General features: G+C 39.9%; 1 protein-coding gene across 1 annotated transcript in view; it reads right to left on the reverse strand.

Moving 5' to 3' along the window:
* Positions 1-361: 361 nt before the first annotated feature.
* KCNK9 (potassium two pore domain channel subfamily K member 9) overlaps positions 362-16,318 on the reverse strand; it is a 99,808-nt gene continuing 83,851 nt past the window's right edge. Inside the window, exon 2 of the mRNA XM_013193367.3 lies at positions 362-12,789. Coding sequence (XP_013048821.2) covers positions 11,948-12,789 — 842 coding nt within the window. The 3' untranslated portion in view covers positions 362-11,947. The remainder of the gene's footprint in view (positions 12,790-16,318) is intronic.

Consider the following 16,318-nt stretch of genomic DNA (forward strand, 5'->3'; position numbering starts at 1 on the left):
GGGTTTGTACATTGTGATTCTTGTGTGTATGTATGAATATATATACATATCTATATATCTATCAATCTATAGATATTATATTAATACAATCATATATAAATCTGGACCTATATCATTTTATATATATACACATAGCACTAGATATGTGTGTGTGTGCATATACATATATACACATTATATATACACTATATGCACATATATGCACACACATACATATTGTATAATCATAAACATCTGTTGGTTGTCAAGGGACTTTTCTTTAACAAAATAGGTTCCATCAGTGGATTTTACTTCTGTAGTGCAATTTTACAGGAAGTTAACATTTCCACATTCAATATAAAAGAAACAATATACATTTGAAAACGTGCCATAGGATTTTTAATGAAAAAATTAGAAAAGTGCATTATTTTACAACACTACAGTAAATGATTCTTTTTTTTTTTTCTCTGTAAAGACATTGTAAAATATATACAGGGTTGCTTAGTGCATTCATTACAAAAGAAAGATGCAATCCCTTGCATAAATTACATATTGTACAGGGGTTCGCTGTCTACTTGGACTTGTAAACATTTGTGTGATACAGTTTTCATTCTTTATATAAGCTGCAATACATCTTATTTTCATTTGACTGTTGTTGCATTCTAACTCCAGTACGGCATTCTAAGGCCATGTGTGAAGGCATCCTCTCCCGTTATGGAGAAGGCCAGAAAAAGAAATGAAAACACAAAAACGTCTTTAATTTGGTTCTCTGTAATCAAGTTATCACTGATTTAACAAATCACATCTTGATGCTTATGACCTGCTCTTTCTCCTTTGCTAGGACCAGCTCAACAACTGTATTGAAGTTAGAGGTCTGAAATGAGCAGAGAAAACTGCTTCCAGGAGGTAAATTCTCAGTGCAGTCCACAGCCAAGCAGCCAAAGTGCTCCTCTTTCTAGAAGACCACGCTCCTAATGATCTGTGTGCTGCACAGAAAATGTATCAACCAGGACAGAAATTTGGAGTGTTTTGCTCTATCTCAGGCTGTTGAGGGCCTTTAGAATGCCGTCAATATACCATCGGTAAGTCCGCATATGCACATTCAAAGAAGTACAAAAATGCACCAAAAAGTGTCAAGAGATCCAAAAGAGACATAGCATCAACACACACTCACAAACACACACATACACACACGCTTCTGTCTGAGCAGGAAGGCTCAGTCTCCAAAGTAGGAATCACAATTTAATTTCAACATGTATGTGTGTTTGGAAGAAATCCAAGAATTTCCATATAAACTCCTTAGGTCCCAAATTGAACACTTTTGTCCCTGTTTCTCATAGATGAACAGTTTGTTGAAGAAATTGCACCTTGAAGAGACAGTATCCACATTCTTTTGGCCTACTGGAAACAACTTTTAAGCCCCCCTCCCATTCCCCATTGACCTATCCAGCTCCAAATAATTTCCTTTGCCATTATATCACTAGGATCAGAAGTTTTAGTCAATACTCCTCAATGGCAACAAACAGCCACACAAATCTTAACAAGTCAAGGGAAGAGGAAAAAGAAAACATTTTTTTCCTTCCACAGTTCACTCCTGACCTTGCAGAAAAGTAACAGCTGGATTATTGGTTGTATAGCATATTATAAGAAATTTACATTCTGTAAAAGAAATACAGATTAGGTTTGCATTGTAAAAAATGATACAGTCTCTCATCGTTTCTGCTTATTAGCTTGTTAAAAAGGTTAGTAGTAGACAGGACTCTTTCTGGAACGTATACTAGTTCTTTTTTCATACAGGGTTCAACCCAAGAGTACTGACACCCAAACTAACTTTGGGTGGACTAACCAAATTTGTTAATAGTAAAGACTAAAAGAGAGGTTCCCAGAGTGGTACCGAGGAAATGACTTAATAAAGCCTACTGCTAGAGCAGCCGAGTCTCAACCCTCTTGTAACTTGGACATTTGGATCTCCATCTTGTTATGCAGTCAGCGTACATATCCTCCAGTATCTGCATAATATTCCTGCACTGACAACTTACACAGAAATTATATGACACAATGTAAATGCAGCTGAACAGTCAAAAAGGAGGTAAACTGGCAAGAGGAGATCACTGAGTTGTGTTGAGCATACCAGCAAGTGGTGACCACACCAGACTCTGTAGCTCTAATCTTCATAGGAGAATAGAAACAGCACAGTATCAACAATGAAATTTCCCACTGCTGCCTCTGACTGCAGTATGGAAGTGAAAAGATATGCTAAGAAGGAGCAGTGTGATAACCATCTTTGCTAGAAAATATATGTGACAGGAATTCTACAACGAAAAGAGTAGGCACATGGAAAGAGATGTCACTAAAAAACAACTGGGGCTGAGATGCCGAAGAATGTGAAAGGAGTGTCCAGTGAAAACAAAAAAGAAATCACAACTAACTGGGCATTTTTAAAAGGATCTCACATATATGTCTTCAATCCTCTGTTCCCTTAGCGAATCCTTTGGCAAAACTGCAGCTTCCCAGGGCAACCAGAAGAACGTTCCAGTAGCCCTGATCACAATGAATAGCTGTAAGCTGCCCAACAGACCCATTTGGATGACTTGCAAAGAGAAGATATGAGATGTGCCCACGTCACTGTTCAGAAAGGGCTCTCGGAAGAACAAATCAGAGAGATTAAAGAAGTGTACTAAATCCCTTAGAGGAAACACTAGAAGAAATGGCTACGGAGCTATCTGAAAGCTCTGCCACCAACACAACAGAAACTCTGGCTTCTTAGTGACGTTGAGAAGATTTGATTTCATTTCCACTAACAGGTGTAGTGCCTCAAGAGAAGTCACATTATACCTATACAAATGACTGCTCTGAGTCATTTATTGAAATCCAAGCTCAAACGAGGAGGAAAAAAAAAAATGATTAAAAGATGCCTCCTCCTATTTTTCAAAGTACAGATTGCTTGAGTGTTATTTTTCCCCCCGTTTACAGAATGTTGCAACACATTTTTCTAAGTTGAACACAAAACAATGAAACCCACCATGCACTAGTTTCATGGTCCTAGACAGACCCTTGCTTATAAATCTTTGCAACTCACCTGTGAAGGGGGTAAGCAGTATTATTCATATTTTATAAAAGAAAGGCAGATGGCCCTAGTCTTGGTTTCCAAGAAGAATGCTGCTCTGAGCTCTTGCCCAGTGTGTAAGCTAGAAATGAATCCTGTCCTTCTTCACCCTCACCCAGCGAACAGGCAGAAATCGACTCTGTTACTCTGCTTTCTGTAACCTTGCTCAGACAGGGGTTGGGAGAAGGATATGCCATAGCATCAGCTCCCTCATCAATCCAGCTTGCGATGGAGAAGCTCAGCTGTACCTTCTCCATTCCGCTGGTGGTCCAGACGTGTTTGCACATACATCCAGAAACCCATCCCTGTGCTCTTCCCTGCCTTGCTGCCAACTTTGGGCTCTCTCTTCAAAGCATAATCCTTCCCAGACAGCACAGCCGAGACCCTTTGGCCGTGCTCCAAAGGGTACCAGAACCATGCTCCATCCTGAAATACAGCCCCTTACAGCCCACCTGGGTCATGCCATCTCTCTAAGACACACCACTGGTTCTTTTCTCTACAAGACAAAAATCAAGCTCAAAGACATTTAAGCACCTATTTAGTTCAGTGGGAACTGAGGGCCTAACTCCATATATTAGATCTGAGCTAAAATCCTTTTCCCAGATACTTCCAGTCAACATGCCAAGATGATGTTTGTCAGTAGGACAACGTGGCATGACCTCCGTGTCAGCAGTGCCACTACTAAGCAGGCCTTTTGGAAATCATTTTGTAGACTTCAGATTTCAGACTCTGGGAGGCCAAAATCCTTTACACACTGTACTTCAGCTAATCTAATTAAATAGTGTTATCAAATTAATTAGCGTCTTAACAATAATTATGATTAAGGAGCTGCATACCAGTGCTGTAGGGAGAGAAAGAGAGCAGTAAGGAATTACCATTATTTCTCTAAAGGTCAATTTTGATTATGTTTGGACACGAAGGAACTGTCCAAACACAGTCAACACAAAAAGGCTTCTTTGCTGTACCATGACCTCCCAAACCCAGCTGGAGCAGCTTAGCATTTCCCACACATTTCTACAAAACAGCTCTGGGATATAATATCACAGATGGGCAAGGAGACCCCAGTCCAAGCCTTTCTGAGCAGTACAGATTTGCCACAGGCAATAGGGAGGATGGTGCAATTGATCTCTTCCAGGAACAGGAGAGGGAAGAGGCTCTAGAAGACACAATTTTCACTGCTCCCTGTTCAACATCAACATCAGTAATGTGGTCTCACTAATGACAATCCACTCCACCATGACCCTGTTATGCTTCATCCTTCCCACATCTCCTGCGACTCCTGCCTGGGAGGATGATGGCAGATGGATAGCAAACAGGCTACACCCAGAAGACCCATGGCTTGTCCTTAATTTGAAACCACACCACAGACCTTACCAATGATCTACAGACAATGAGTAAACCACTGTGTCTCTTTGCATGCTCAAATCATCTGTGCTTTCTGCTAGTGCCCAGGCCTTCCCCCAGACAAATTCCCAAATTCTCCTCCCAGGCCAGTACGTTGCATCCCAGTTAGGGTACAAGTAGATTTCACCCATGCAGGTTTGTGCGCTTTACGTTTCCTATTTGATTCCCCACATATTGTTTTTAATCAATCTGTAGATTTCTTTTGTCAGTAGTAATTAGAGTGGAACATTTCCTTCCCCAGGGTGCAGTTCTGTAGCATAATGCTTTTCATTAATACATGATAGGGGAAAGTACAGAATGTGGTGATCTTGGGTTTGAGCATACGTTTACGAAATGGCAAGCTAATGAGTTAATGTCTGGGTAGAGAACGGGGAGGGCGTATGGAGAAAGCCGGAGGGCCACTGTCTGTGCAATGGATCTTTCTTCTAGCCTCAAGTGTAGTGCTCTGGATAGAGCAATTACTGCAAGCTGTTCCACAGACCAGATAAACGATGAATCAAAGCCAGGCTAGTGGTATCAGAACTCATGCATGAGGAAGATGCATTATAGAGCATAGTTTCAATTATTATATTTGCTAGCTTCACTTGTGAATTAGCCAGCTATGATAAATGTTATCATGCTGCTGTTTGCTCTGCATTTCTCAAAGTGAACTAAAACATGACAGAGCTTGGAACTGTGAATATTAATTACCAATAAAATTGCAGAATTAATCTCTCTTTTCTCTCTTTTTTCTTTTCTTTCCTTCTGATGTGTTGTATTAATATATGGCACCAATCCTTACATGGTCAGAAAGTAAGGTGAGGGAAGGCTCTGGGATATTTCTTAATTGCAATATTCACAAAAGGAGAGAAAATTGAAGGCTGAAGGCCCCAGAGATAATATTTCCAGCCTAAAATTAGCAGGCAGCTTTGGTTGCCTGGATTCCATAAAGGAAAACACAGTCACAGAAGTTATACATGTTGACTGCTGTCTTCAGGTCTTTCTACTCTCACCATTAAGTTTAGGAAAAATTGTTCACAGCAAGCACTAGTTGAAGATACATATATCATATCTTAAGAGTTAAATAAAGGCTCACATTCTAATTTCAGTGGTGTGTAAATCTGGACTCATTGTATTGCACCCAAATCAGCTAGGTTACCATACTGGAAAAGTGCATGAGAAAAAATTACCCCTAAGCACTTTGATTTCTCTGTAGTTTACCAATTCACGGCAATATAAAGCCACCAACTTCAGAGGATAGTCCAGCAAAGGTCAGGTCAGCAGCTACAACATCCACCAAGGACATGAGCAAACCCAACCATCATGCATTTACCATGTCTGCAATTTCCAGTGTGCACAAGGAGTAACTTTGTGGAGCTCCCAGTGTAAAGAAGATGCAAATGCTGAAAGCTCCTTAATTTAAAGCTTCGTGTTGGACTTTCCCCCAAAGGAATACCGCTGTGTACATGTACATGACTTGGAAATTTGTGCAAAGAACAATACTGTTTGACTGAGAATCAATCAGAAGGGTTGCAGAAGCCCCTTAGGGGAAAAGCAAAAACTGAGAACAATCACTGAAAATTTTCCAAAGAAATTAAAGACTTAGGGCCAGTCTGAATAAGTTTAGCTTTTGTACAGCTTCTGCTAGCTTCAGAGAAGGTTCTGCCACTACAGACTCTAGAGTAGCAAAGAGTCTGCTTACATCCCACTGAGCCCTTCTTGCGCTTAGGAGCACCAGTATAACAAAATAGCATCACTAGCAAAATATATCACAGGGATCAGCACTGCTCACGATGGGCTGGCTGAATAATATCTTGGTTTCAACAAAGACAGCAGCAAAAACTTAACTGGAGAATCAAGAGCACCATGAATCTCATCAGCAGTAACCACTGAAATACTGTCAGTGCAGGACTGCACAACACCTTTAAATCAAATATATCTCCAAGGGGTGTGCAGGAGTGAAGACACCTCCACAGAGCCCAATTTCATTGTCCTGAACACTTCTCTGTGATCACCCAAAGCAGCACATCAGCTCTCCAGTTCCTGACACGCTCAGATATGGGTAACAGGTGTGGTGAGGTGTCAATAAGATAATTGTTGACAGTTATCAACAGTTATCAGTTGTTGATAACTTGATAATGCTCAGGCTAATAAGGCTAAGCATAAACCATATCTGAGCAGAGAGCATCTCCCAGACTAATTCTACCCAGATAAAAGCTCTACAGTCTTCAGTATCACCTCACTGTGATTTCAACTGGAAATAACATTAAGTACTCTTCCTGTTGAGAACATTTTATTTTTTTTGCCTTGCTACTACTTGGGTGAAAGTTCTTCTGCCATGTTCATTATCTACATCTTAAATAATTGCAAACTGCATTTTGGCAAAGGCTCCCATCAGTTTTCATGGCTATAATTCAGTCTCTGAGCTCAGATTAACTAGCGTAAGAGTCCCAGAGTGCCTTCCATCTGTAATCAATTTCTCTGTGTCCAATGTCATTATTCTATTTATTTTGGTGCATCATTATGATGTCTAATCCTTTTCATACGGTTTATCTTGCTGAAGTTCCCAAAATAAAGTTTGATATTAAAGTTAGATGACAGGCAGGCTGGTTAGAAAGGCAATATTTCTTTTTGAATTCTGTGAGCATTATGCACTTCTAGTTGATGAAAGTAGTAGTGGTGTGATTCTCATTGTAATTTGTGCAATATTCCAGTCAATAATAGTGTCTTGTTGAAATATGCATTAAAAAGTCCATAACATTACTGTAATGGACACACTCCAACACGTCTCTCTGGTCTGGCTTCCTCATAAAGATTTTAAATGACTGTCTTAATTGGATCCTAATATTAACAGGAATATTACATAAAGCTAAATGAGGACATAAACTTCAACAGAAAGCTACTTCCACCCAAGCCCCTGCCCTCTGGTCGGCACACACCAAATCATTCCGGAACATTTCCCTTCTCCATCCTGGTTCCACTGACCGCTTTTTTTAAAGCTTTTAGCAACAAATGAGTCCTTTTTCCACATCAAAAACCTTCATATTTGTCAGAGAAAACATGAAATTACCTTGCTCAAGTTGAATTTGCAATAATCTTGATTATTTCCCTGGCATTTCTTCGATCAAAGCATAGGAAGCTAATGAAACCACCTACATTACAGTAGACATTACAGTAGATTAACTTAGTCACTTCCCTCTTTTTATTTTTTTAAATGTTGCTCATGTTGACCTAATAAGCTATTACAGAGGAGTCCAAACTGAGGTCTGTTGCTGAGGATCACTGTCCATCTTCTCCATTCATTAACAACCAGGAATTTATTTGGAATCCTTCATCCAGACATCATTATGTAACATCCAGACACCCCTTCCAAAGATGTCCCCTTCATTCTTGTAAAGCACAAATATGTACAAAGTTCTGGCAAAGCAGCCCCAGTTAGATCAGTGGTGATTTTCCTTATGCAGTAATGAAGAGCAAGAAGAGTTGTGCCTGTATGGCTCTATTGTTTCCTCTTTCATTTCCATATCACAGCATGCTCAGTCAAAGCTGTTTTGGTGCTTCACTGATCAAACTGATTTTTTCCTTTGATGATAATATGAAATATGATAGGATAATGGGGTTGTTATATAATCAAAGTCGACAGCAGGGAGCTAAATTTGTGTTGTTTTGATGAACAGCACATTAGTGTGACATAAATAGATTAATCTGATTTATTATTATTATTTCGAATGCTTAATAATAGGGGAAATGAGACTCTGGGGAATGAGAGTGCATCACAAAGTGATAGCAAAAGTCTCTGTGCTATGGAAACATAGGTTAGGTGTCTTGGATATTAGAATGTATTGTCATAAGTGGCACCACTACTACCTGCTTCAATCTCAATATTTCAAGAAAATAGCTGTATTTCGAAAGAGTCAGTAGAAAGCAAGAAAAGCCATTCTTAAAGAACTAATATCTTAAGTAGAATAAAATAGTAATGTACCAAAGAAAATATGCCGTGAAAAGTGGCATTGTAAGAAGAAAGTTGGTAGGGCAATAAGTAGCCAGAGATGGAGCAGATAAAAATCAGCTCAACTTTCACCTGCTGATTTTACATGTTTTAGTGAAAAGCTGAGGTTAACCTTGGAGAAAAGCTACTCTTTCAAGATACTGAACGTTCCAGTTACAAACAGCTCAAGTCAATATTCGTGCATCAGTCAAGAACCACAAAAACAACAAGAGAGAAGCATTTTCAGCATATTTTGCTTGGTTTACTGATATGTGCGCACAAGAGTTCTTGTATTTGTGGCTGCTCACAAACAAAAGTCCTGCAGGAGCTCATACAAGCATATGGAGGCCTGCAAAGGAAAAGGAAATGTCTTGCCAATTTAAAATCTTATGTGCACCAAAAATATAGATGGGACAGAATGTGAGTTCTACAGGCAGATGGTAAAAATAAATTAAATTAAAAATATTTCTAAATCCTAAGGAAGGCAGATATATTTTCCAAAATGCTTTCCAACATACAAAGTCCCTACATCCTTTAGACTCAGAAGTATCACTACAAACATTTACTCTGGCTCCATCATATCAACACATGTAGATTTCTTCAACCAAATCCATAAACTTTGACTAAGCTAAACTAGAGTTTTTAGAAAGCCATTGAGTTTTAATGCAAAGATTAAGTGGCAGACAACCTATGACCCCCTAGGTAAGTTGCTCCCCCAGTTAAAATACCCCCTGTGCTAAAATTTACCCTTTGTTTAACTTCATTTATGGTTCCAGAGGGGTAATTAAGTAACAAATCAACTAGAACATGTAACAGCTTTTAATTTCTGGAGTTCATCAAGATTTATAGAACATTCAAAATTATTTTATATGCAGCAGAAATAGAATTTTCCTCTTTTCTTAAAAAAAAAAAAAGCTAACCAATGCTTTTTAAAATGCAACTTTGTTTTTCACAAAACTGTTCAAAGTTTTGACTCAAAGTCCTGTTACAAAAGTTCATTTTTAACAGGCAGATAGAATTTCACCCTCCTGAAATCTGCAAAATCCCAGATTTTTTCTGCTTTACCCCCAGTGTCAAATATACTCAGCACTTGTACATGATACAGACATGTACATATTTTTTCTTATCTCCTTAGCAGGGAAAAAACCCTACAATTATTTGCAGTCCTGGGATGCCATCAGCAATAGCACTATGAAAGTGAATTTTGACACCACGGTGAACCCTATGGGCCACCCTCCAGAAATCAGTTTCTAGGTAGCTTTCACAGGGGTTGTTTAATACCTCCTGAAACTGCTTTTCTATGTATGCTTGCTTCAACAGTTTTGCCATCAGCATTTGCCTTAGGATATGGTAACAGCAGCACATCATTAATGCACCCAGCTTGCTCTCCAACTATGCTGAAGGATGTTATACCCACATATTAGGCTGGAAAAGTCCATCTCATCTATCCTCATTAAGAATTACAAGTTAATTTTTCACTCATTTTAACGGAGTTTTGCATGCCACAGCAATTTAAAATCCAAAAAGTTGTTGCATAGGGAAGTCAAAGTTATGGATCCTTGCTTTTCATTTACTCGTTGAAATAAAAATATCAAAACTAGGGAGAACATGAAGATATTTGATATAGCTAGTAATTTAAAGTCAGGGAGAACAGAGAAGGAAGGACATTCCTTCTTTCTCCCTATTAATGCTCTTAATAGATGCCTCTTTGATAGTATATCAACGTCCATCAGCACACAGAGCTTAGAGCTGGGGTTTATGTGAAAACAGACCATCTACTCAAAAATATACATTAAAAAAGGAGGATTATTGCTTTTACAATGAAAGCACAAAATGGTAGAATCAGCAGGAAGTGACTAGTGCCAAATAAAGATAGGTTTTGTATGGTGAATTAACATGGAAGGCAATTTAAAAGATAGGATTAAATCAGAGACAATGGTGCAGGTTTATAAAACTCCCAGTCCTACCCCCGTAAAATCAAAGATAAATCTCCCAAAGCACTAAATCTCATGTAATCATTGCAAATTCCTATTGTCTTAAAAGGGAGCTGGATTAGGCCTCTAATTTGGTTCTGTAAAGTCTGTTTGGTCCGGATGAACAACCGAGCAAAGGACAATTTCCAAGGAACAACTCTACAACTTGGTCTCAACATTGTCTACTACAGCTTGCCAATGCAATCACTCCCAATGTTACCCTCTAAACACTGGAGTAAAACTGCTTTTGACCATTACTGCGAAATGCATTTTGCCTTTCTGCCTAGCAAAAAAGCAATATCATCTAATCTCACAAGTTCCCAGTGAGCCAAACACAAGATACTGTCCCTTGAATTCTTCCTGAGACCAACAAAGGCTTTCCATTATTTACAAATCAAAAGCATTTAGAGACAATCATCTTTATTTTTTTTTATTTAAAACAAGGAATGCCCTGTCACTATTATATAAGAAAAAATATACATCCACCTATTTATACCCATCCTAATCCAAGCATTCAAAAAAAAATATAATTCCTATTCATGCAGATAATTGCTGCACAATAAAATAATAATAAAATAATAATAATATTTTTATAAATAAAATAAAAACAACAAAATACACTCTCTAGTTCCAACAATTCTCCCAATTGCTCTTAAAAAAAAATTCCACTTGCAAGTTGTTGGAACAGTTTCAAATGATGAAAGTAAATATAGTTAAATCAACAGGATTACTTGCTTTTGATTATTAATTCCATTGCTAGTTTTTCTTGTGTTTTTATTATGCATACCAGTTTTACAAAGTGCATGCTTTATTTTATTTTTTTTAAATTTTGAACTGGCAAGCTAAAATGATCCATCGTTTCCTGCCTTTTTGTAATGTTAATACAATCTAAAACCTAGCATTAAAAAAAGTTATCATGATACACCTGGTATATTGACTGCTTATGGCGCATGCTTGTCTTGGCAAAAAAGGAAACAAATTGGCTCCCCTCCCCACCTCCCCGTTCTTTTTGGAAGCAATCTAAAAAGTTAAAAGCAGGCTGGAACACAATTGCCTCAAGGGAAAAAAAAATAATACCTGATGCTTTAATTTTGTCACATGGCACTAGTTGTGGAATTGCACGCGCACACACCCACCCACACGCACCCAACACGCACGCAAGCACGCACGCTGCAACCTGCTCGTGAGGAAAATAGTTTATTAGGTCAGGAGTGCCAGTGGCACATGAAGGCTCCCAGCTGTGTGTGCAACTTTGGATTTGGTACCAACTTCACGTCACCTTGAATCCTCTGACATCCACCGAGGGGGTAATGTAAGGCATACTTTGCTGGAACAGTAATAATCCATGCTTCATGCTCAAGAGCTGAGTCTCAGAGGAGGACTGGCTTTCTCTACTCCCTTCGGCCTCGCTCCGTCTCACTCAAGGAAAACAACAAAACAAACAAAAAAAAACACAACAAAACAAAACAACAGAGAAGAACTGGGGAAAACAAGGAAAGCAAAAGAAGACAAATCACTTTAAATGGACTTTCGCCTTCTCATCAGCCTGTGGTTATCTGTAAAGCTGTGCAACCCAGGTGAGATGGAGCTGACAGGAGATGGGAAAAGGCTGTTTTTTAATGTGCTTGGCGAGATCTCCTCTATCTTGTAAGAGATGGAGTGAAAGTACTGGGGGTTCAGCTTCGAGCTGAACGAATTTTGGTGGGACACCACCCGGCTGGTGTACTCGTGGGACCTGTAACACATGCAGGAGCAAACTGACTGAAGGTCTGTTACTTCGGCCTTGTACCGCGGCCGACCATGCTGGGAGTCCTCTTGGATGTGGATAATCATGCTGTTGCGGTTCCCTGCCAGGGACGCCCGTTCCTCGGCATCCCGCCTCTCGTCCTCGCTGTTCATGGTTAAGAACCTGAGAACAACCAGATTTAGAAATGCCCCAATGACTGTCAACCCCACTAGAATGTACATAAAGCTAAAAGCCACGTAGAGAGGCTTCTTTTGAAGGGCCCCTTTGGTCTGCAGGGCCACATAGTCTCCAAAACCTATCGTAGTCAATGTTATAAAGCAGTAATAGTAAGCATGGAAAAAGCTCCATTCCTCATACTGGGAAAAGGCTGCTGCTCCAATGCAGAGTGTCCCCATGCAGGAGAAGAAACCCACAGTGACCATGTTTTCCATGGAGACCTCAGTGCTCCTCATCCCACAGCACTTTTTGATGCGTTTCAAGAGGTACTTGACGAAGGTGTTCATGCGCTCGCCCAAGCTCTGGAACATGACGAGTGTCAGTGGGATCCCCAGGACAGCGTAGAACATGCAAAAGGCCTTCCCTGCATCCGTTCCTGGGGCAGCATGTCCGTAACCTGGCAGGGGGAACGAAAAGACAGGAGAGTCAGCAAGGCAGGTGGTTACCACAGCTCCCTTTCCACACAGGCCACGTGAATCGCGGTGATTCCCAAGTTGCGGCCAGATCCAAGGCTCCAATAGCTACAAGGACATCGCAGTCACAGGATCTTCCAATCTCCTTGCTCACATCCTGTATTTGAAGGAAATATGACAAAACAACTGAGTTGTACACACAGGACTGAGAAAAACAAAAGAACGAGCAATCCATATTACTTCAAATAGCCGCAAACTCCTAAACATTGCTTTCATTTGCTGAAGAAATTTCATGTCCATCCTGCATCACTTGAGGTAGTGGAAACTTTAGAAATAGGTGGCCTCCTCCACAACATTTTTGAGAGGAGTTGGTGTAGCCCTGTCCCAAAACCAGAGTACACCAATGGCATCTAAATTCTGTGTCTGCTGGCAACAAGGAGTTAACAACGTCCACAGAAACACTGATGAATGGAAGTCTTTTTAAAATTGTCTTTTTTACAGAATAAACCTTTCCTATAGGCACCCTTCTGAAGGCCACTCACTGCTGAAACACCATGGGATTTTAGGGGTTTAATACCTGCTGTAACTTTAATAGCTGAAGAGTAAAGAACTTACCAGCTTCTCTTACAGTTTTACAGCTTTTTCAGCCAGTCTGGGAAAGACACTTTTGCCACGGTGCTAAACTAATCCAGGACAAAGGATGTAGCATGTTTCATAGCATAGCTTACAGAAGTAAAATCACAGCTAAACCTTCATTCTAAATCAAACAAGTGTAGGGGTTTCTATTTCAAAACGTTAATTTCAATTTTTCACATGACACTGCTTTAGAAATCTACATTTCTTACAGCTAAGATTGCAAGCGACAGTACCAAAGTCTCCAAAATAGGATGTCTGCAAGTCACCCGGCCATGATATGCATTCACCGTGTGGGTAGCACTATCTAGGCTCCCCTTAAAGTCGATGAATAGAAATCTTCACTTCCCAAGTGCAGTACACCTCATCTACACCTAGATATCTAAAACAGGTCACTAAGTTATTCTCAGGAGCCACATATTTCTCTGCAGTGATTATAACAGAAATCTCAGGACTGACCTCAGTTCAAGATTCATATGCATAAATCTAGGTATCTACGTGTGTGCTAGGTGTCCAAGCTCCCTTTATAGTCAACAAAGATTTAATGAAAACAGGCAGTAGTGAGTTATTTAACTGCCATTCCAGCATCTGTCTACCTTATGTTGAGCTGAAATGACAGTACTGACTGCTCCATTGACTATTTACTAGGTCCCCGTTAGACTGACGAGGTATCTGCTGACTACAGAAGAATTTAGACATCTACTGCACAGGTAGACAACTACATGGAAACAGCCAAATGTGGGCACCTTAGTCACGAGTAGAGCTTCACCTTCAGTGACCAGCATCAATTCAAGGTGCCTGCATTGTAGACACTGAAGGCTTAAATCCAGGTAGAGGCATCTAACTTCGTTTGAGACCCCTGAGTTCGCAGGATATTTATATAGGGCTAGTGAAGGAAACGCAGGACATACAGCAGTCCCACGCCACTATAGATCAGAAGCTGGAGGCCAGACTTCACCTGAGATACTGCTGTGCCAGACCAGGTGAGCTTGACCACTCTGTGAAGACCATTCCCCTCATGCTGCCCCAGCTCTGCACATCACTGCTAGGCTCAGGTTATGGACCTGCTGATCTGAAGCTGCCAAATCCTTTTTTTGCACCCCCTTGACACTACCTACCTCCCCGACCTCCTGCGGCAACAGATTCCAGAAGTGCACTCTCTTCTGTGTAAGAAAGTATTTTTAATTTTAAGCAGATCTCCTTGTTTCAGCTAGTGCTCCATTGCCCCAGGGCCTGACGACTTCAGCTAACCCCAGCTGTATCCCTGACCTCAGTTTTCGCCTGTCTGAAGATGAGGTGCAGAGACCAGAACTCCACAAAACCCTCAGGACATGGGCACACCACAAAGTCCGCAGTTTTGCTAGAACACCAGACAACCTTCACAAAGAAAAGCAACAACAAGACAAAGAAAATAAGATGAATGAACCAGCAAGAATGCCCTCCAAAAAACTCTACTTACTTCCTAAGCTCAGATGCTAGTTGTTGGCAAATGGATAGGATGTAAGCACTGGTTTGAAAAGGAAATACATAAATCAAAAAAGAAAGTTATTTTCAGCTTACAAAATAAATACATTCACCTGTTCTATTGAGGAAGGTACCCTGTTTATTACAAAAAAAAAAAAAAAAAAAGCAGTTTCCAAATAACCTGCAAGGGGAAGTGTCTTCCATAGACTGATGCTGGATTTGTTCCACCTGACTGTCCCTCAATAAAGGCTATAATTGCCTCTCATTACTAAGATCAGCTTTTGAACTACAGGGGTGTTAATTAAACCAGGGACATCTTCCCATTTTATAGCTTTAGTTACAGCTGATAAAGAGAAGGAAAGTTTCAGAAAATGTGATTTTCCAGATGGTTACAGAGATGGCAGTTGGTGGAAACAGCTTTCACTTTGGGTTCTAAAGAAAAGGGCTGGGGTGAAAAAAGACTTCTTTTGATATCATTATATCCCTCTTACTAAAGATATCCACAGAGACAGTTTAGGGAGATTATAAAACATTAATATTATATGCTTAGACACTATCTCACAATTGAATTTCTAAGATTCGTCACAGACTTTGTAATTAACTCAAACTCAGTTCTCATGAGATAGGACTATACTCATATCCCTGTTTTACAGATAGCAAAGCACAGACACAGGCAGGCTATAATTTTTCTCTAATTCACATAAGTAGACAAAAAATCCAGAAATTCAGATTTCTATTCTGCCCTGTGTCATACTCAGTTACCACAATATCAGGTACATGCCTTTTACCATATTTTGACCATGAAGCTGGGGAATAGAAAGAACTTTATTCATAAAGCTGGAATAAGACCTTGCAAATAGATTCCTGTATAGGGAACCAGACAAATACATCTCTCCAGTGCAATGCAGCTTTATGGAGTAGTCACCTTAGTCATTGCCTTCAGCAATCTAAAATGAAGGGTTTCAAAATACACAAAAGACAGAGTAAATTCTCCTTTAATTTAGCCATACAAAATCTGTCCAGTAATACACAGAACAATATATGAAAAGCAAGCTCCACCAGTGCATGCTCTCTGAAATTCAGTAAATCTCGAATTTAAAACAAAACACTGTCTTCTTAACATCAGAAAGGACCTCTGGGAAAAATGAGAAGGTCAATAATTGCCAGAGGAAGAGGGGCACAGAGAACTATTAAGCCTGGAAAATAGCCCTCCACAGTGCATAAGGTCAGCCTCCAAGTAGTTGGGTTTTACTTGTGTCAAGGAAAGGCAGAAGCAAAAGTAACTCCTTTGGTAGCAGACTTCAGCCTCCAAAATTCAGCCTAACTTCCTCCACACAAATGCCACTGCCCTTTGCCAGAGTATAAAAAGAAGGCTCCATATGAACCGTAACAAATGCAAGACTTAAAGAGAAGTAC

This window comes from Anser cygnoides, chromosome 2 (genome assembly GCF_040182565.1).
Source record: "Anser cygnoides isolate HZ-2024a breed goose chromosome 2, Taihu_goose_T2T_genome, whole genome shotgun sequence".
Taxonomy (NCBI): domain Eukaryota; kingdom Metazoa; phylum Chordata; class Aves; order Anseriformes; family Anatidae; genus Anser; species Anser cygnoides.